Source organism: Lepisma saccharinum, chromosome 9 (assembly GCF_977018435.1).
Source record: "Lepisma saccharinum chromosome 9, izLepSacc3.1, whole genome shotgun sequence".
Taxonomy (NCBI): Eukaryota; Metazoa; Arthropoda; class Insecta; order Zygentoma; family Lepismatidae; genus Lepisma; species Lepisma saccharinum.
This window is the reverse complement of record NC_139237.1, coordinates 73844657-73867191: the sequence shown is the minus strand read 5'-3', so window position 1 is coordinate 73867191 and position 22535 is coordinate 73844657. Positions and strand designations below refer to the sequence as shown.

At 37.6% G+C, this 22535-nt stretch overlaps 2 protein-coding genes across 3 annotated transcripts in view; one reads left to right on the top strand and one right to left on the bottom strand.

Annotated features, from left to right (window-relative positions):
- Nucleotides 1-2207: 2207 nt before the first annotated feature.
- On the bottom strand, nucleotides 2208-15156 carry LOC145992145 (uncharacterized). Of its 2 annotated transcripts, none has more exons than XM_083128415.1 (4): nucleotides 15076-15156; nucleotides 13036-13118; nucleotides 11548-11845; nucleotides 2208-2304 (listed from the first exon to the last, which is right to left on the bottom strand). In XM_083128415.1, the coding sequence occupies exons 2-4, from the start codon at nucleotides 13093-13095 to the stop codon at nucleotides 2267-2269; spliced, it is 396 nt and encodes a 131-aa protein (XP_082984541.1). In that variant the 5' UTR covers nucleotides 13096-13118; nucleotides 15076-15156; the 3' UTR covers nucleotides 2208-2266. The 2 variants fall into 2 exon arrangements, with proteins under 2 accessions (XP_082984541.1, XP_082984540.1); XM_083128414.1 differs by lacking the exon at nucleotides 15076-15156 and adding an exon at nucleotides 14867-14997.
- Nucleotides 8097-22535, top strand: part of LOC145992144 (putative fatty acyl-CoA reductase CG5065) — a 72517-nt gene continuing 58078 nt past the window's right edge. The window contains exon 1 of the mRNA XM_083128413.1: nucleotides 8097-8190. The gene's annotated coding sequence lies outside the window, so the exon portion shown is untranslated. The remainder of the gene's footprint in view (nucleotides 8191-22535) is intronic.

Sequence of the window (22535 nt, the reverse complement as noted above, 5' to 3'; positions counted from 1 at the left end):
GGGAATCATTATGAAGCATGATTTATACAGGGCTCCCTTAATCAGTTCTGCAGAGGGGCCCAAAGCTGTTGGTACATATTAATCGTCTATTAACATTATCGACCTGTAAATATCAAGTAGATACAGTCCCTACTAGTCTATTTATGTTAAACTTTATATTCTTTGGGAATCTGGAAAGGTCATTATCGAAATACTGCTATTTGATTGCTCGATTTTTTTTGTTTGTTGCAATTTCTGTTACTTATCTCTTTTGGGGAAGGGGGCAAGTGCCTCTGTGTACCCTGCTATATCTGACAATGCGACACAATATATTAAAAATTTGCCCCCTCTAGGATTGACTTCGCCCCCCCTACAAAGAATGCCTGGCTACGGGCCTGCACTTATGGAGTCAGTTCTTTTTTTCGTTGTGATGCTGCATTTGAGAACTCTTCTATCCTTGTATGTATGTAAAGGGTGTTTCATAAAGTGCGCAGTTTTTAAATCGCTTGTCATTTTTTTGTTTGAAGGTTGGCAACACTGTTCTTATCATTTTCGTAATCTCTGATCACTCCAATTATTACTTGAGCAATTTGTTGTCATTTGTTCAGTTTAGTTGCCATGGAGCGGTTCACTATCGAGCAACGCGTCGTTATCTTGAAAACACTTCACAGAAACGGGGAGTCTTATGCACAGACAGTTCGTAATCTTCGCGCGATCTTCGGACGTAATAATGCCCCCACTGCAACAACAGTTAGGAGGTTGGTGAAGAAATTCGAGATATTCGGGTCAGTTGCAACCATAAATTCGCCTGGGCGAAAACGTAGTCGTCGCACAGATGAAAACATTGCAGTAGTGCAAGACAGTGTGAATGTTAGCCCCGCGAAGTCACTTGCCGTCGTTCACAAAAGTTGGGGATATCGGTATCGTCAGTGCAACGAATACTGAAAGAACACCTTCATATGCACCCTTACAAGGTTCAGTTGACGCAAGACATCAAAGCAACCGATCATGCGAAACGAAGAAATATGCCATATGGACATATGCCAGACATCATTTTTCACTTTTAAATCGCATACGGGCATATGCTGGACACTTTTCACTTTTCAATTATTAAATCGTAGTGAATATGTAAAATAATAAAAATAAAAGTGTCAACTTTCATGCAATTTTGACTGAGTTATTGCATTTTCAAAAACTGCGCACTTTATGAAACACCCTTTATATCTGAGTATCATCAGCGTATTGGTGGTACTGCGCATGCGAGAGGCTCTTATGTAAGTCCATTACATAAATGGAGAAAAGGAGAGGTCCAAGAATGCTTCCTTCGGGAACTCCAATTTGAATGTTTAACCACCCAGAGGAACAGTTATTTTTGCCTCTGAAAAACTACATTACAACCCACTGTTTTACAGCCTCTGTGTTCATGCGTACAAAACATGAGATGAAGGTTTGGGTCCCGAGCCCTGGAAAATTCTAGAACCTTCGGCAGCGTGATCGTGATTCGACCAATCAACGCTTTCGACCATGATATTCTTAGAACCATGCGCTCGACCACGCAGGAAGGTGGCGTATGGAAAACGAACGTAGCACCAGTGTTGCCACATGAAGGGATTTCCCTTTTGCAGGGAAATTCAGACCGAAAATATCACAATTTCAGGGAAATTTTAAGACTTCTGACTTTACATTATTACAGTTTATGTTAAGTTCCAGTTTCATATTAACATTTTTTTATTTTTCTCTGATCCTTCTTATTTCTGCTCCCTTGAATACAAGTCCGCATCTATTTATATTTCTCTTAAGTTTATTGTACGTCGCTTTTCTGTATCTTCGGTTAATTGTAACGATGAAAATTAACGATTTGATGGATTCCTCCTGACCATGTTTTAAACCTGGGACATCTGACCAGAAAGCGATGAAGCTGACATGTATGTGAAAAAATTGTGTAATATTTTTATTCATACGAACATGGATCAACGTAAATTTTACTACTACTACCACTGCTAATAATAATAATAATTATTATTATATTTGTTCAGGTGAAGGGAAAAATAGTCCAAAAAGGGAACTTTTGCCCCTTGGAAAGGGAAATTGTGACCTCAGATTGTGGCAACACTGCGTAGTAGATGAATAGTGCTGACACTGTGTAGAAGGGCAGGTGGTGGATGAGTTCATTGGATTTGAAGTTCATCTTGCTTTTTAAAATCTCGAAACTGGAAAAAACGAACCTTGGCTCAGACAAAAGTTTTTATTCCTTACAATGGTTGTTAAACATCTGCTTTACGTAAGCTTACAAGGCATTAGAACAAGCTTCCAGCGCATCGTGTGCTGAAAAATAGAAAGAAACACATTCTTAGCACATATACTCAGAGTAATAATACAAAAACATGTACAGAAACCGAGCAACCCGAGCAACCCGAGATGTAGGATCAGGGATTGAAATGGAAATTTTCACCAATCGGAACGCTCTATTTTCGTTAACGTGGTATTGCCCTTTTCTTTGACTGGTTACTATAGCGACGAGATAACAACTATTAAAATAATGAGCTGTATTGCAATTAATAATAGTCAATATTAAAATAGTTATATAAACATCAAATAGTGTGGTATCAATTATACTTGACATGAGTTATCTGAAATTTTCTCCCCTTTTTTAAAAAAGTTATAACAGACTGAATCGTGAATGGTAGTCAGCTCGCCCTACTGGAAAAATATTTTTTTAATAAAATATACAGTCACCGTAAAAAAAATGGGGCAATAGATCCTGAAATACTGGCTTCCCGCCAAGGCGTTATGTGTGTTGCCTAACTCTACGGGAATGAGTGAATTTGGATTGCAAATTTTCAATGACAGATTCTGGTAATAATAAATTAGGTAATACACATAACGCATTACAGGGAAACGAGTATTTTAGGATATAGGTGCTCCATTTTTATTGCTCGTGGCTGTACATATCCTCAAAAATATGTCTTAATATTACTTATCAAATCATTTTGTGCAAATGAAAGATATTTCCATATTGTTATTTTGCGTATGACCATGGATAGGATTTATTGTGTGACTGACTTGAAATTTGACTGTTGGGTTAATAATATGTCAGAGCAATGGAATCCACAAGGTGAGACAAATAATAATAATTAACAAATAAAAAAGTGAAAACGAAAACCACAAACCACAGAAGGATGAAGGGAACATGTACAGTCACGGACACTTCTGGGTTGTAATAATTCCATTGAAAGTCTATGTTTTTTTTTTTTTACAAATCAGCAGTGTCCGTGACTGTACGTTATAATCATACTCTTCTAAGCTTCCTCGTGGAAATAACGCATCTCCACATACAGGGGAAGCTTATATGAATGCTATAATATACACAGTAAAATCTCGTTAATCCGGACCTCGATAATCGCTTAATCCGGACAGGCAAAAGACAAAAGAAAGGAAAAAAAGCAGAATGCAAGGTTTTAAATGTGGCTAGAAGTCAACAATCGCATTCGTCATATTGCTCCGTAACGGCTATGAATACGTACATCCAACGTCCATGGGAGAACTTCCCAAAGAATAGGCAGTCAACCACTGATGAAATTCTGTTTGCCGCAGACTTTCGGGAAGAAGTCGCATTGACACAGGAATACCATCGGCATATTCTCGTAAAACTCTGGTCACTATAATACGTGGCCGTACAAACATTTTACTGTACTGTATAGTATATTTAGGCCTATGCCCTTTAAATACATCATAAAAAAACGTGCTTTGTTGCTATAAACGGATTTTTAATGCACTTTCTACTGTTCTTTTATGTTATTTCAGTTTTAGAGTAAATTAATAGTGAAATGTAGTTAATGAGTGGCTTAATACACATTCTGCTGCGATTGTAGATATGTTTTCTCCAGTTACGGTGCATTTAGCAGTTTCGTCTCGAGTTGTTAATGCGTGTCTATTAATGAGCAATTGTACCGATCCCATCTCGGACTCGAACGGCGATTCGTCTTGAGCAGTGCCGGATCTACAAACGTTCGCCCCCCCCCCCCCCGCAAAATGTTACCAAAGGGCCCCCTCTACCTACCTACCTTCACACACATACACATGAATACGCGTGCGCGCGAGTGTGTGTATATACGTATATTATAATTAAAAAGTCGCATATAAGGCATACAGGGTGATTCAAAAGTCTCTTAACACCCCTATAAAAAGTAAAGGAGTTAGGTTGGGTACAATTGGTCAGGATAGAAACAGGTTAGGCTTAGGGTGAACCACATTGTTTTGTTCTAAGCGGACGTCCACTATATTCAATTCAACTCAATTTTTTTAAATAGGGTAGGGGTGATGTGCATAGGCGCCGATTTCTTCGGAGATTGTGGGGGCAAATCTGAGCTGATTTCTTTCTGTTTGCGGGAGGGAGAAGTATTTTTTCTTTAAGTTGGGACCTAATACACTTGAGTTAACCTTTGAATAATTGTAATTATAAGAACTAGGTTTGACAACAAAAAAAACATATACCAAGATACATCTATCTTTATTAGCTGGACAAAAAAATCATTGTACTACTGTGATTATGTATTACAACATAATACATTACATGTAACTTTTGACTGAGAATTTGATTATCATATTCGGTTTATAATACTTATTCCTACAATCCTTTATAGGAGTTTAATATCTTCAACCATATTTACCAACAAAAAAAGAGGAAGCCCCAGGCGAGGCCGATTGTTGGCACCCCAACTGTCCATCCTGTCATAATACCATTCATAATATACCAAGCGTTTTCCTTAATTCATTCTCGGTTTGAAAAAGGAAGAAGAAAAACATTCAAACTGAGTGATAGTCCCACATTATTGATTCTGTGCATTTGAGAGCAGAATTCTGACTAATTTTCCACTTGTTGTGTGCGAACTTTCTGCTTGCAAAAGTTATATAATATGTTCAAAGTTACATTGGGGTCCCTATAGGTGGTGGGCAACGAGAACTGGAGGAGCACGGGCCCCCTGACCCACCCGGTTTCGGCGCCCGTGGTGATGTTATATATATATATATATATATATATATATATATAGTATGTATAGCGAGACACTGTTTTCTCACATCTGGAAAATTATACATTTGTTACAATCATGTAGTCATAACTTTTTCCTGATTAAAGATAGGGTGAAGGAACCTCCACCACTGCATTTCTCGTGAAATTCTAGCCTGATTTCATACTAGTCTGGGTAAACCCCCTACCCCCACATACCCTAAACGTACCTAAATAGCAAGGTGCTATGTACACAGGGAACTTTAACTTTTACCTTCACCTGTATATATTGTATTCGTTTCTGTACCCATGAGTAACTACGTTTATTTTTTACATGCGCGAACCCTCTACTATGTCAATGGCTGAGGGCCCCCCCAAAGGCTTACTTGTCCCCCCCCCCCCCGCGCACTGCGGGGTTTGGCGTCTTGAAGATCTGGCACTGGTCCTGAGCCTGAAAATTTAAAGAATAAGCGACATGCACACAGTGCCATCAACATTCACAGAGTTGACAAGTCATTAACGGAAAGATCTTTTCGCAATAAAGATTTTTCTGGGCCACGCCTCGTTTCGAATCTGGTATCTCTGGCTACGTAACTTGTTACGATAATGACTTCATTACATAACCTGTTTACAATTCGACAATAACATGTTTCTTACTTTGGGATACACACATTAACATTACAGGCATGATCTCCATGTTGGATCATCACTGTTTAGAACCTTTAGAGATGTCGAATGTAAAATTATACAGGGTGCAGCAAAATCGTAGAACCGGACAAAGCGCGCATACGCTGTAAAATCGTGTTACAAAAACTACAACGGGGATATTCCTTGGCGCGGCAGATCATCGGATCTGTTCGTGTGTGATTTTCTTTCGGAGTAATTGAAAGGAAAAGTCTTCCAACCAAACTTCACGCACCCTTAATGAACTTGAAAGATCAGATCCTGGCAGTGGCGGCGATTGGGTTATAAAACCGGGGGGCCAAGGTGCCAAAACTGGGGAGGCAAAGACAGTATATTTCCCTTTGTAGATAACGTTTAGCATAGTGCGGGGGCAAAAGTGGCGAAAAGTGGAGGGGCAACTGTCCCCCTCGCCCCTCCTAATCACCGCAACTGGATCCGGGTAGAGGTGACTCAAATTCATATCTTACTGATATTGTCCGGAACGAAAGTAACGTCATTTTCAAATAAATCACAATGTAAAGACTATATTGTATTTTATTTTGGTATTTCTTAAATTAGTTCATTTTGTCTTAATTATGTATGATTTGCATGTATTATGCATTATTTTGTATTAACAGTGAAGTATTTAAAATCGCCCGATTCATTGCCGCACCCTTCATTTTCTTTAATTGATTCGGTGTGACTTTGACGATAATAATAATAATAATAACCAGGTTATGAGATGGCCATTATTGCATTAAGTTACATAGCCAGATATACCAGGTTCGGTTCCTGGGTAAGGCGCACATATAACATTGAGTTTGTCTCGTCCACTACATCAGTTCGTTCTTCTTCATCGACGCGATTAAACGAAAAGATACAAAAGCGACATGAGGCGTATGTATACGTTTAGAATTACAGCATCTTTGTTTACTGAAAATCTAATCCTTCTCATTGTTAATCTCAGTGTGCGAATTAATGGGAGGAGTGCCGGTGATTTCCCACACAAAAAGTTTTATACCTGGCAATATAAAATTATTTTATACCTTCCAGGCATGTTTTTCTACCACCTCAAAGAAAGGGTAATTGGAAGCATGTAGTATGATTAACTATGTGTAACAAACACAATTGAGAAATCATTCGTGTCCGTTAATGGTCCAGTCATAAAGTCTTCACTGTCGGAAAGTATGCAGACCTGTGGATTACAGAAGGGCATCATTCTTTAAATGAACAACTCAACGATCCGAGACGATGTTCATGTCATAGTGCTGATATTTTACAGGTATTGAAGCGTTCATAACAAACTTGTAGCTAGGTTAGATGTCATTAAGTTTGAACTTGGAAATAGTTCGGTGTTATTAGTTCCTTAGCTATCTTTGAGTATGCCTTTGTTTTCTTAGAACGTAAATATACATGCTAAGAGTTCCAAAATTACGTTTAAAAGTTATCATAAGATTAAATGACTATGTTAGAGCCATTGTTCTGAGTAGAGTGCTGACTCAAGACCTTTTTGCTCGATCGTCTAATAGTTCGCACGGACGCTAGATGGCTTACGGAACGAACAGTTTCTTCGCTCGAGCGAAAAGCGCTCGAACATTAAGGACCGGTATACGCTCGAAGCCCAGTAGTTCACGTATAACCGCAGTTTGTCTGTAGTAGTGAGCCCTCAAATATGTATTGTGAAGGGATAGAAGCAGTGAAATTGAAACTAAATTAAGCATAGTCATCATCTCCATGTTAAAATGTAATTTAGTCTATCTTGCAATTTATAGCAATATATGAAAATGAATACATGATTATGGGCTGAAACTACCAGGACGGATTTTTACACATATATTTGTACGATTATTGTCCAATTGAAATGATATTTGAAATTATATATATTCGAGCGAATTATGCTCGAGCGTGGGAGATTCGATCGAGTATTTTCGAGCAAAAGTGGTCCAATGCAGTACTCTAGTTCTGAGGCAATATATACAAATTTGCATACACCCCCAAAAAAACTACCTTCCAGATGAAATCACAAGTACGCCACTGAGTGTCCATCCTCCCCAAAGCAATACGCACAGTGATTTATCTACGTACATATGTGCCCTAGGCGAAGCTCCAACTTGATCCTTTCTACCACTGTCACGATCGTTACGACACCGGAGACCTTTCACGCGCACAAGAATCCCGCATTTGATTTATTCTATTATGCACGGTTGCATTCCGTTAGCGTAACTACATTCATTCAGTTCTTGCACGATTTGTCTGCCTGCCAACGCTTCGAAGGAAGCAGTCGAAAGCACCAAGACATTTTTGTTGCGTCTGTGGTCACTCCGTAACCTCTCGGGCGGAAAAATTCTTACGTTTATCGCTCTTACCTCACAACTCTCTTTTGCTTTTTTTTTTTTTTTTTTTTAATTTTGTTAATGCGTGCTAGCCGCAGAATGATCCCATTCGAGTCTCAACTTGCATTGTTTGGTCAACAGTGCAGTGTGTTGGTTGTGGTCTTGTGCATGGTTGAAAAGCACTAGAGTTCGTGTCAATATTATACGGTGAGTTCACTAAAGCACTTTCCTCAGCATTCTACTGTGTAAAGTGAAAATCTTATGGCATTTCAGATGTCACGGCATATTTCATGGCATTTCTCAAGGTTAGGATTTGTCCAGGCACGTAGCCAAGGGAAGGGCTAAGGGAGCTGAAGCCCCCCCGAAATCCTACAAATGTATAATTGAAATATAGTGGTAATTAACTTTACAACCTTAGCAGGATTAAACATTAGATCGAAAAAGTTTAGTGTATAATAGCGAAACCAAGTTATATATTTATTTTCTACCATTTAATCCAAAGAATAACTGGATCCACAACTCTCAAAATATATAGTTATCTTTGTGAGACGTCACAGAATAAAAACTTTATGAGTAAATTTGGCTCTAACTTTTAAAGCCTTTTCTTAACGGAATGTGTAAAAGTTAATAACTATGAATTTCAGTACATTAACTACAAAATGTAAGAAAAATAATGGACAACACTTGAGTTGGATATTCACTCATACGGTGGATCGAGTTGCAAATTCTCTCCATTTATATAATAATAATAATAACAACAATAAATGTGGATTAAAATTGATGTATTTTTAATAACTTATAATAGTTATTTTTGTAAAATGATAATCATAACTGTGGTAATAATTATTATTATCATTATTATTATTTCTACTAATCAAGTTATATCAGTGGCCTGCCCGCCTCTACAAATATTTCTGGCGACGCCTGTGTTGATGAGTCGCCCCCGAAATAAAATCGTGGCTACGGGCCTCGATACGTCCTATTTTCGTAGCATTTTTCGTAGCATACCCAATCAGAAGCGACCTCTAGGTCACGAGTGCATATGTAATGGCGGCCGCGTGAGATGTAAACAATGTATCACTTCACATTTTTAAAAGACGATAACTATTCAACCGAGAGGAATAACGTCTTCTATAAAACTGTATTAGGTACAAAACCAATGGCACTGCTTAAATACATACTTCTTAGCTTACACAGTACACGTATAGAAGAATATTTTCGTTATTTCAATAGTGTGCACGGTGTACTTACCATAGATGGTTTAACTCGACGTGCCTGTCGTGCTGTACAAATTACACATTGTAATCGCAAAAGCTAACCGAAATGTTACACGAGATGCTTCCGTGTAAAGTACTATCTGCTGTAAGATTTTTGGAAGCATTTACGTAGCATTTATGCTTGCAAAAATGTTAAAAAAATGCTTCCGTGTAAAGCGGGCCTTAGACAAATACTGCACTGAGTCTCATGTCTCACTCCATGTCTCAGGTCAGTGGCGTACCCAGGTTTTTATTTGAGGCATAGGCGTGCGCAGGTGGGGGCAAGAGGGCAGTTGCCCCCGACCAATGCTTTCACTTAGAAATTTATTGAAGATAAATCTCATCGCCCTTATAAACAATATTATGCTCTTAAAGGAAAATTAAGTATTTCCAAAGTTCCAAACAACTACGATGGGGAAGGTAGTTAAAGTTGAACTATATAGTTGAACTATCCCAGTTCGTCCTCTATCAAAATTCCGTTATTAACACTCCGACATACTTTATTCGTTAGATGTGTTACCTCTATGTGTCTGCAGAATAAATTGCACATACATTGGACATGAAAAATTATTTCAAGTTGTTTTGTATCTGCTGAATGAATTCATGTTTATATGTGAATTAGTCTCTGAACCACAGAGAAGGTGAATGGGGGACGGGGTGCTTGGTGGCAGAGAACGTTGGTGCAACGAAACTTGGAAGTATTCTAATACAGTGATTTTTGTGGGTCCGGACACACTCTGTGCACGCCCCTGTTTCGTATCCATCAATGCAATAAAACAGTGAGATGGAATGAGGTTTTTCTTCCCGTGTCTGAACTTTCACGAAGACTTGATACAAGCCTATAATGTATACAAGCAATGAAGTCAATGGCGGATCGTAATCATTCGCAATTATTTGCGACCCCATGTTACTTAGACTTTTTGCCTCTACTCAGTAACAGCTAGTGGTCTGACTTTATGGGTGGGCACTTCAGCATCGTGTCCAGAAGAGGTGTTTTATCACCCCTCTCAAATACTAGCTCCCGTATTTGCGTCCATAATTATGCTAAATGTATTGGCAACCCAAGTTATGGCCACCTTTTACTGAAAATGAAGCTATGGGAGGGGTTTATGTCATGAAAATTATTTAAAAATGTTAATTTATACAAATTTGAAATACCTCGTTTCCCAAAAAAAAAAAAATCCCTCAATTTACGATGATGTGCCTCTACTCCGCCAGACGATCTCGAATGGAATGGGATTGCAACACTGCATCGTGAACACTGCACTAGCAGTACGCGTAAGCCACAGGCGCCAATCCCTTCTCTCTCCTTGCATGCTGCAAACAGCAGCAAGAGCACACTGCGACGTGTGCGAAGCGAACGCACCTGAGTTTACAGGCGCTCGTAAAACGAGGCAGATTTGGTCGCCGATGGAGTGTGGGAATGTTTGATGTTTTGATGAAGATAGTGTTCGGTGAATAAGTATAATAATAAAAAAAATACATTGCAGATTTATTTGGGTATGCACGTGCGAATGTGCGAATAATCAGAAGCCGCTACTGCCTATACTATCGTGTACTTTTCACCATTTCAGTTTGCGTTATTACTTCTGGTACAGTGGGACATAAGTATAACCATCTACATGTTTACTCCCTTTGTTTTATGCAATGAGAGCTTCAGAAACTGACACGAAACACCAAGCAATCTGCTTACAATTTCTGAACCAGTATACGTCAAAATACAGTCCTTAAAAATACGTAGGATGAAGATAAAAACCAACGAAAATAGTCATGGACAATTTGCTGAACAATACTTATGGATCCCACTAGACACCCTATAACCAGATAGGTTATACCGCTAGTAACATTGTAAACGTAAGGTAGGAGAGAATTTCAAGTAGGATCTGGCAACACGAGGGAGTGTCAATGGACGACACGGTTGTGTGATATGTTTCGTGTGGCGGACTTCGTTCATAAATAGTTATTTCTTCATGTGTAATCTACTGTGTAAGTTAGCTGTTACTTCTATGTATTCAGTGCATCAATACATTAATCTTCTATAACACAGACTGTTATTTCTTGTAACATCAGTGTTTTACCTGTCATGTGTGTCCTAGTGTACTTTCACCATTCACCTCCTACTCGTTGTTTCGAGGTGATATAATCAAGTACGATATGGTTGAATATTACATTTGTTTGTACGTATATCCGGTCACAACCCTATATACATACTATATTAAAAGACTTCCGCATATAATTGACTCCCGATATCGGACCGTTTTGGGCTATCTGTTTCGGATTTTATTTACATTTCATTGCTATTACTTACAATCGGAATCGTGTCCAAAAACTTTGACTGTTACTCTCATCTTCTTCTTCGAACAGGCTTCCAATTCAATGAAGTGGTTCTCGTATTTCAGGCTGCATATCCCAGTCCCTTCGTCGTCTTTATCTCTGTACACTCGAAGAGCTCCAATGTCAATCTCTGATTCTCGTGCCTCCGGGGTGTACTTATATTTCTCTCTTGTAAGTCCAGAACGGCTTGCTTCGTTTTGCAGCTTTGTAATCTTGAGCAACTTATCTGACTGAAATACGTCACCAATGCTAAGTAGAATTTCGTCCTCCTCCTGAAATTCGAGAGAGGTTATTGTGTAAACTTTTGTGCTTGAAATCAAACTATGAGGTTATCAAATTTCGAGTAAATGCAATTGATTGTCATCTAATTAGTTCCCTTTTAAATTTACAAAACATAATGTAATCATATTCACTGTTTTTCCTTTATTTATATAAAAAAAACATGTTAAAAACGACCACTGGTTCTCGAGATACTTAGGTTTTGGACAGATTTGTGCAAAAAAAATCTACATGTCGTTTTTGTTCAACATGGTGGCGGACCATGGTCCCCTCCCTCCCTAACCACCACGCTAATATCTTATTTGGGTATTCGTTTTTGAATTTTCTTTTGTGGCATCCAAAATATATTCAACATCTGTTCTGTTGTGACCAAAAAACTCACAAATTCAGCTTCTTTCAGTCTTCAGTACCTTAACGATACATAATTTCTTCAAGGTAGCGGAAAATGCCATATGCTTTGTAATAAGTCTGTCCTAGAAGCCGAAGAATGAATCCAAAGATTTTGATCTGATTATAAATTAACTAAAACCAAACATTTAAAATGCACTGAACTTAAATGTTAATAATATACATATTTGGAACAAACCGAATCAAACAAATATCCTTAGCCAGTTGTTAAAAAGAGCAATAATATCGAACAAGAGATAAGATAGGATTAATTTAAACAACAAAACATATCATGCAAATAAACCTATTCAATAGTAAGAAAAACATCTAAAAGTTCTACATTTAAACTTTATAAGTCAATAATAAGATCTAGCGTTACTTATACAGTGAGAACATGGATGTTGAAAGTATCTACAAAACAAAAATTACAAGTATTAGTATTTGAAAGATTCTAAGAAGAATATTTGACTAACTAAATATACAGATGAAACATGCAGAATTAAAACAAACTGAAAAATTAATGTATATAAAATAATATTAAATCTTGTAATAAACCTATTAGTACAAGATCTTTGGACAAACAGCCTAAATACATGGGAAAATGATGTAAGAAAGGATTGAAAGGTTATGAAAGTAGAAGGGAAAAAAGACTGTATCCAAGGTGAAAGGAAAGGGAAATATGTTGTTTTGAAGACCAGAGCCCTTACATGGTTTAGAGCCTATGCAAGAAGAAGAATAAATCTATTACTTCTTCTGCTCCCTAAATTTAAGAAAATAGTTAAACGTACATACTTACCATGCTGACGACAACTAACATCAAGGAGAGCAGGAACAATACGATTCTAACTTTCGTCATCTCGGACCGGGAAGTCAAAATTCCTACAGGAGAATCATGCCTTTAGAATATTATAATATATATCAGGAATTCAAATTCAAATTGCTTTATTAGGCAATGGATAGAGTTCTTTAAAATAACTTGTGTAATTCATAAGGGCCGCAAACTTATTGTAGCCAAACATGCAAAATATAAATATGCAGAAACAAATCGGTAAAATATCTACAGTACTAATATTTTTTATGGTTTGACAGGATTTCTCAAATTCCGTGTCAATCATCATCTGAAGTGTTGACCTGTAGCTAAATCAAGAGATGTTTGTTTTGCAAAATGTGATAAGAGCGAAGAACAAAGTTTCATACTTTAAAACACGATTTTTAAAAAGAAATCACATTCTATTTGTTTGCCCCATAAACATATCTGTCTCACTCTAGAGAAGTTGAGAAATGACGCAATCAAAGTATTTTATGTCCAACACCGGGAAAATATAGAATATACCTTAAAATATGTAACACAAATATCATGTAGGCTATAGAGTTCCTAATATTGCACTATATCAACATTTATCATTTTTGCTTGGTCACGTATGTAATTATATAAAAATCAGAGTCTTAATAATTGAGTACGTACTACAATAGCCTGTAATGATGTTTCTAACCTGAACTTTTCAATATTAATAAAATCAGGGCGTGGGTTGTAAAAAAGGGTGCGAGTGTACGGTTGTGGATTTCAAATTCAAAGACTCAGATTCGATGTACGGGATAGATGATCAGATATAAGGAAATTCATATTTCTATGCTCTGAGACTCGCCCAGCTTCTCACCCGTCAGGAGTAATGGCAAACGCAGTGTGGTACTGATCACATTGAAGTAAAGTCCAGATCGAGCATGTGTGGAGCTTTACCCTTCCAAATTAAGTTGCAGAAATATATTTTTAGGATAAGATCACTCCGTGAATAGCTTCTATAAAAAATACAATTTAATTGCAGACAACCAGTGCTGATGAAAAAATGATTGTTGCGAATTAGAGCCGTGGGTTAAGATTACTGGCCCGGGGTGGACATAGAATTGGACACCCCTTGCATCTAATTCTCCCCCCTTCCCTCCTCCAGAGTATGGGCAAATGTTATTCTTCTAGATTGCACGCCTTTTGAATATTCGTCGACAAACGACAACGCAAGGAATTTGCAATAAGAGGTATACTAAACTGTCATAAACATTCAAATGATTATTTGCTATTATTAGGGAACGGGTTTTCCAAAAATATGGCTGTTATCATACCGATCGTTTGAGATATGTATTGTAGGTCATGGAATCAAGTAAAATGAACACACTTTGTTGACCTTTTCGCATTTTTTAGTCAGATTAGCATATTTATCCCCTTTTTACCCCACTCAGCACATTTTTCCTTAATTTTCTTTCATGTTTTGTTAAAAAATTGGACAGAAAAATAAATGATTTTCACTCTTCTTGAGAAGCTACATCAAATCCTTTAGTCTCATTTTGTAGAAAGGAACGATAGCTATAAAATTATATAATATAATCATTGCAGCCCCAATAGTTCCCAAGATAATGAAGCAAATCCCACGAAAGAAAACACGAACTTCAACAAAACCTATTCGGCAGAATCACAGTTCTCTACGCGGTCCGCGCGCATTATATACAGAAGGCGCAGAAAAATAGAGCATTGAATAAAGGCACCTTTTTAAAAACATTTTCAGAACCTTTTTTCCCTTTTCCCGACCATTATTTGGCACCTTAAAATCCCTTCCCTAGTTATTACTTATACGTACTGTCTGTTCTGTGAGATAATTTACAGTGTGTTACTTTAATGTGCCTGCATTCTCCCCCAATACTTCTGGCTTTAACTATGGCGATTGGTTCTTTGAATATGTATGGGACCATGAATACAAACATGGTTGACTTGCTGAATCTCAGAAAACGAGAGTAAATCCTGGTACGTATATTGCTGAAGAAGCTTTAAGCTAAACCGTACATTTACCTGCCTATGTGTCAAGAGAGAACACAGATAATGATGTCTGCTGGATCGAAGGAATTGTTTTCGACGCGTAGGGTGTTGCTGATTGGTATTTTAATTGCACAATTACCATTCGATAGGGATTTGAAAGGTACTTCACATTTTTTACGATTTCCGTTTTATCTTACATTTTCTTGGCAAGGTTGAATGAGTGCTAAGCGTCCGTGAATCCTATTTGAAAGTAAGGACCGGAAGAGATGGGTGTAAATCTTACCAAACAGTTGGATCCACATTGATCTAAATGCGTTGATTTTTAGTTCTCATACGTGTATTTTTACATTAATCTTCACGAGAAATTGATCTCATAAGATTCATTGCAGTAACTACTGTTTTCTTATTAAAGCTCTTGTGTTTCCGTGTTGAACAAGTAGCCTCGATGCTCATAGACCCATAATAATTGTATTATTACGTAAGCATATCAACTTTTCTTTTAGTTTCGGTATACGTAATATGTACACATACATAACATGAGAGTTTGCATGTGTTCAGTTAAATCAATTAGCTAAAATGTTGTAAGACGTAACACAACTATTTTTTTATGGAAACTTTGGGTTACTTAAAAGTTACTATGTTACTGTTACCATTACTTTGTTTTCAAGAGTAACGCTTTACTGTTACTTTGTCATTCAACAAGGGCATTTAACTATTTGCGCAAGTATCACTTCAAACCTAACCTATCACAAATAATGAACAATGATAGAAGTTCTTAGCGCTTGCAAATTCACTTATTTTCTTGCACTATGAAAATCATAATGAATGCATAACAAGACAATCCTTTTCCCCATTACCAACCATCTGCTTAGACTCCTCTCGGGCTCCATTTCATCTTGGAATTCCCGGGCCCCACGACAATTGTCCCCCATGTATCTCCCTTCTCGGCGGGTATGTAGATGGTTATAAGGATATTCTCATGAACATGGTTAGGTGACGTCAGTGGAACGCACTCTGCAAATGTTAATTATCGTATTATAATTAACAATAGCTTAAATTAATTATCAACACGTGTCTTGACTTGTTCTTGGAAAGTGAAAACAAGTTAGCACTGCAGAGTTGTCGTTTTATGTAATCTACGTCACGTGAACATTAAAAAAAATTCGGGCATCAATTCAAGGTTATTAGAATTATCTAAGGTTGAGTCGTCTGCTTGTTTACTCAAAATGTGTGCTATACGATGAGGTGTATTGGGATCGTGTGAACCTAACTCCCGAAAATTCAAAGGGGGTCCGGACCCCTCCCCCCAAGTGGGCAAATAATTATTTCGGATTCGGCTAACACAGTTTTTGAGATATTCCGTTTACAAAATGGAGGAGATGGAAATATATGGTAACTTACAGGGGCAACAAGATATAGCAGCACGCAACAACTTCGTATAGCGGAACAACAACAAATCGTGAAATGATAAGTCTCTAGTGCCTCACTCATCTACACCTGTCCCACAGGGTGGCAAATTTCAATGGAACGTGTGAGATGAGCTTACTATTTTCCCCACCAGGTGGCAGAAAAATCGCGTCCGCGTTACACACCCACACGCTCTGCTTTTATCGCCCTTGTTGGTACCCGGGGCGAAGTGGAGTAAGGTGCGTGTGTGTGTGTGTGTTTACCGAGATCGACTAATATGTCTCACTATTTTTTTTCAGCTTGGCAAGGATTGTCTTAGGTCCACTTTGTATTCAGACAGTGACGTGCGGTGACGTCGACACTTGGGGTAGCAATCAGGGGCATACCCAAGGGTGATTGGTGTGGGTCATAAGTTCATAACCCATCCCTTTTAGGGCCCAGTAGGTCCTAATAAAAGAACGTCAAGGACAGGAAAAGATTGCAAAATGAGGAATGACTACTAAAAGAAAGTACACGCAACTCCCACCCCCTTGCGAAAATCAAAAACTATTTGATTTGACTACTAAGCCAGAGATACCGAGTTCGAATCTCGGCTTAGCCATGGATGTTCTTTGTGTTTGCCCCTTCATCAATTTTATCGTATCATATTCGCGATTTGCCAAAAGTGGCGGAGAAGCGAAGTAAAATAAATCGAATCAATCAATTACATTTTTTTTACTTTTGTTACTTAGCGTCGCACTTTTGTCATATTTGGTTAATCGCAAAGATGATACGATAAAGTTAATGAAGGAACAAGTACAAAGAACACCCATGTCCAGGTCGGGGTTCGAACCCGGAACTCTTGGTGTCGTAGCACGCTGTGATAACCACTACACCACGGCTGGTTGATTTGGTGTTTTAAGTCCACTTTATGCACGGAAAGGCTAATCGGGACTGGACCTACAGTTTAAAGTGGGATCCGAACCATTATGTGCCTCCACTGGGTACCGATCCGGGGCCACTTGCACTTTCCCACGGAGGTTGGCTGATAGACAACAAAGACGAGAGGAAAGACGTAATAACACAGGATAATAATAATAGAATTCACAATTTCTTCGAGGCTATCTTCACTTAAAAAGGACTTACTGAATGAAACAGCAACATTAGCATGTCGATTTTCTTTTTCTGGATACCAATACAGACATTAATTAATTCTCAAACTTATTTTCGCACTTAATCGACGTGGACCTGTTCCAAATTTAATACATAATACATTGATCTCGAAGAAAAAGTTTTATTTATAAAGAACAATTTATAACTTTCATGGTAATATAATCATTTTTCGGAAAATAAAGTGAACAGACTCGTGCATACTCCGTCCTTTCCTCTCAACATGCCAATCTTCTGTTAATCAATTCTGTTTTCCCTGATTTATTTACAAATTTCATTTTCTTGAATTCACGGTGTTGAAACACTGTAAACTTTTCACTTCTTCTAACCCACAAAAAGATTTTCTAACATTTCCCATGGTTTGAACGACTTCAAGACAACATAGTATCTTACATAGAGTAGTTCCGGAAAATCCCACCAGATGACATCGGATATTCGCGATGATTAAAATTATTACCTCAGCGCTAGTGTTGCTTCCAATATGGCCGCTCTATGATGGATAAATCAGTTTACATTAAGTAGTACATTACGTAATAGCAGCGTGTTGTCATCAGTGGCGCAACCACAGGGGAGCAGAGGGACATTACCTCCCCGCCCCAAACCTTGGACGGAAATGAGTTCTATGGGAGGCACAGGGGGCAAACATTGACGGCCAAGTGTACAGTCACGGACACTGCCGGCTTGTAATGAATACATTGACTTTCAATGGAATCGTTACAAGCCGGTAGTGTCCGTGACTGTACCACAACTTCAAATTTTATGCAAATAGAAACACTTTCGTAAAATTGTCTTGCTTGCTTCGCTCGCAATTATTACTTTTCTTAGTCTTATGAAGTTCAGACCCGTAGCTAGGGGGGCGGCGGGAGTCGGTCCTAGGCGCCGAACGATCTAAATGAAAATAGGTTATTACATTGATTTTTTGTTTTAAGTCCAATTTACGCACATAAAGGCTAATCGAGACTGGGCCTGCAGTTTAAAGTGGGATCCGAACCACTGTGCCATGTGCCTCCACCGGGTATCAAAACCAAAACCCCTTGATCACAAGGCGACGATGTTACCACTACACCATCGGGGAGGCACAAAAGTTGTAAATGAGAGAATGCATTGACGTCCCGTGAAATTATTTGCGCCCTATTAAATCAATATTGATTTCAGCCTGTAAAAAAATTGGATCCATTTTTTTTCTTGTTCGCTTCGCTCGTAGTATAGCATTGTTCTCTGTAATGCATTGTAAATTACGAGACAGAGAAATAAGACTTGTCTTAATTGATTTTGTTTTAAAGGCATGAACAATTGTGTCGAGGAAAGGGAGCGCGCACATTTGAGAGACAATTTATGTAATATCTACTGTTGGTTTATTGTGAGATGGATGAATTTATTGTGTAGTGTATTTAGCGCAGTGGTAGCGTCTTCGCCTTGTAATCAAGGGATCCCTGGTTCGATATCCGGTGGAGGCACAAGTGGTTCGGATCCCACTTTAAACTGTAGGTCCAATCCCAATTAGCCTTACTGTGCATAAAGTGGACTTAAAACAACAAATCATATCAAGCCTTTTCTGTATTTCAAAAATATTTTTCTGCTTGTTTTCCATTATTAATGTGAAATTGAACGTATTGAAAAAATAATTCAAATCGTTTGTTCGAACACAAATGCTTTATAACCAACTTCTACCCTCTTTCTGCATAATTTACAAGTGTAATAACGTCTTTGATACTAGTACTACCAACACTACTACTACTACTATTACTACTAGTACTACTAACACTACTACTACTACTATAATAATAATAATAATAATGTTGGTCCCGGGTTCGAATCCTGGCTAGGGCATGGATGTTTGTGAATATCCATTCATCACTTTTATCATATCATCACTTATCCCCATCTTCGCAAATTAGCCAAAAGAGGCACAAAAAGCGAAGTAAGATAAAGCAAATCAATAATGATAATAAGGCCCTCCGCGATGGGTCGATGGCGCAGTGGAAGCGTCATCGCCTTATAATCAAGGGGTCCCGGGTTCGATTCCCGGTGGAGGCACATAGTGGTTCGGATACCACTTTAAAAACTGTAGGTCCAGTCCCGATTAGCCTTACTGTGCATAAAGTGGACTTAAAACATCAAGTCAATCAATCAATCAATAATAATAACAATACTATTAATAGCATTATTATTATTATTTAAATTATTATTATTATTATTATTGGTACGTTTATCCTGGTACTTGCCCCACCAGGCAAAAAATTTGTGATTTCGCCTCTGCTTGTCATAGCTGGTATGGAAGAAACGTTTAAATTACGGGATATTTTTAAATATTGCGAATGCAATGTGAATTCCAGGAACTATAACGAAGGTGAAGCTGTGATGAGAACGAAGCATTTAATTATGACAGGCAAAAATAACACGGCAAACGCAGACGAAAATAATGTATACGCACTTGTTCTTCATCTGCTCTTTAGGTTGTAGCTGTTACCTTAGTGTTTTTATTCCTGTTTCACCGCCCGTAAAAGTTTTACACGGGTGTTTCCGTATTTATGGACCACCTCGCAGATTGGTAGAAGGAAGCTATAAACCTTGGCCTTGGGTAGAACACATGGATAGTAGAACAGTAGACAGTTTTAAGCAGTGCATGAGAAAATGTTTAAATTCACATATGGAACGTCACTGTACAGGCAACGTTCTTCTAAAAATAAATGAATTTAGTTTATGCATTGTTTTGGATGATTGGGATAATAAACCATTTCTTTCGAGAAAAGGTTTGGATAATAAACCTTTTCCTACTCCCACAAAAATAGGCAATAATTAGGCTGGAGAGTTCAATGACCTAACAGATCTCTAACTACGCATTGGTAACGATCAGGCTGGAAAGTTCATACTAACTAACCGGTCAGTGATCTTGAATCATCGTGTTACGTTCCTAGTAACTTTCCTCACCCTTTACTCCTATAGCCGGGTGTATTGAGGCTCTAAGGGTCTACACTGAAACCTATCTTCAGGGTAGGTGCAGAACAAATCCAACCAACGTCGTGAAGTTTTAATGAAATGTTTATTTACTGCTTGAGTACTTACAGCCAGTGGTTAGGTAATTCGTAACTGGAACTTGAAGATCAATTGTTAATAGATAATTTCAAACTTACTAGAAAGGTCAAACTAGGGTGGCCCAAACCTAGGTTTTACAGAAGAGCGGCTTGCACCTATTCACTTCTTCCTAGACTGACACCTGAACAGACCTCCTTACGGACCAAACTACTTCGTATTTATACCCAAAGTTCCAGCCTCGAACACCTGTCTTTAGGTAATTTGTTATTACAATACTCCAAATTACAACAGAAATATATTTGAAAAATACATAGTTTGGCAATTAATAATTTACAAAGAAAGTTTACATATTCATTTGAGTTAACAATTATTTCCTTAACGTTGATAAAATCTTACATTTTGGAATTATACAAATTTAAATGTTCCGCCATTATTTAATTACAATTAGGTTAGTTCATCAAACATTGATAATCTTTGATTGGTAAATCTATATTTACATCATAATAAATGCCCGTTGTCTTAAACGAGCTGACTTCATTAGATTGTTACAGAAAGGTGAATACATTAGTTCAACAACGCATTGATTGGCGCCTTAATATTTGCGTCACAACCCGAGCCATACAACATGTAGTATCATGGACATTAATAAGGACATGAGGTAACACTATATCAATTTTTCCTTTTAACACGGCATTACAAAGTTACATAATAAGTAAGGTCGTAACAATCGGTTATTCCTTTTCTGATCAGTTTTTCCTTTTTTTTTGTCAATGAAAAACACTTTTCTGAAATACCTACTTGCGAGAAATTCATTAGTAGCAGTACATTTTCAATTAGCCTTAGAATATGTTCCTAGTATTGAAAACACGTTTTGCAGTATTAAGATAATATTTAATGTAACCTAAGCTCCTTAATAACTTGTTTATCGGTTGGTATAAATTTAAATATTAATGTGATAACTGCACCTGCGCCATCTGTTATCAGAAATTAAAAGTTCTTTTTCGACCAATTTTGAAGGAAGTTTTGCAATCAGTACTGGGCCAGAATCTACATGTAATGTGTAAAATGAAGAGGGTGCGAAATCTTGGGGGGGACGGGGGAGATTTCCCCCACCAACAAACTTGACGTCAAAAATCCCTCCCACCAAAAATTTTCCTGGGGGAGAGTTTTTCTTGTAACAACAAAATATAAACAATTAGTATTTACTTCTTATGTACTTTACTAAGGATAATATCGAAAACACACAAAAAAGTGAGTGCAGAATGCTTTCTCTCTTTTTCAAGAGATTATTACTCTGTCTACACCAATAACAATATGCGTGCAATAAAAGAAGAATGCAAGTCAAACATAATTATAAATTATAATAGTTTTGTATTATTACAAAAAATAAACAAAAGCTTGTACATAACAACACTATTTCGTAATTTATTGACATCTTTAACTGTTAGTAAAGAAATTAATTTGCTACTTTACACATATCTGATATACGTATATAAAAGTAACGAATTAATTACTTTACGTGTATTAATAAAAATGTTTTTAAAAATATTTAGTAATTGATTGACTTTTATATTTAAAAACATTATAAATATCCATATAATAATTGATGTATGTGTGTATATATATATGTGTGTGTGTGGGGGGGGGTCTATGGAGGTGTAGATTAAGATCTTCTTCCCCCACCAGTCTTGAATGATTTCGTAACCCTGCCCCCCCCAAATTCCTTTCAACATTTTGAAAATACAGTTATAGATTCCGCATACTTTTCGATGAGACACGTGATGTCGCAGGCATCCGCACGGGGGGGAGGCAAAGGGGGCAATTGCCTTCCCTAATCATGGACATTCGGAATTTTTTTTTCAGCGGAGGGACAAGCAAGGTATTTTAGTAGTGGTATTTGT

What these genes read in the sequence shown, in the direction of transcription:
- LOC145992145 (XM_083128414.1), bottom strand. Translation starts at nt 14,990, where the DNA reads ATGTTTGTATTCATGGTCCCATACATATTCAAAGAACCAATCGCCATA. An exon ending in ATTATCTCACAGAACAGACA is followed by an intron (nt 13,119 to 14,866) that starts GTACGTATAAGT and finishes ATTCTCCTGTAG; the next exon opens with GAATTTTGACTTCCCGGTCC. An exon ending in TGTTAGTTGTCGTCAGCATG is followed by an intron (nt 11,846 to 13,035) that starts GTAAGTATGTAC and finishes CTCGAATTTCAG; the next exon opens with GAGGAGGACGAAATTCTACT.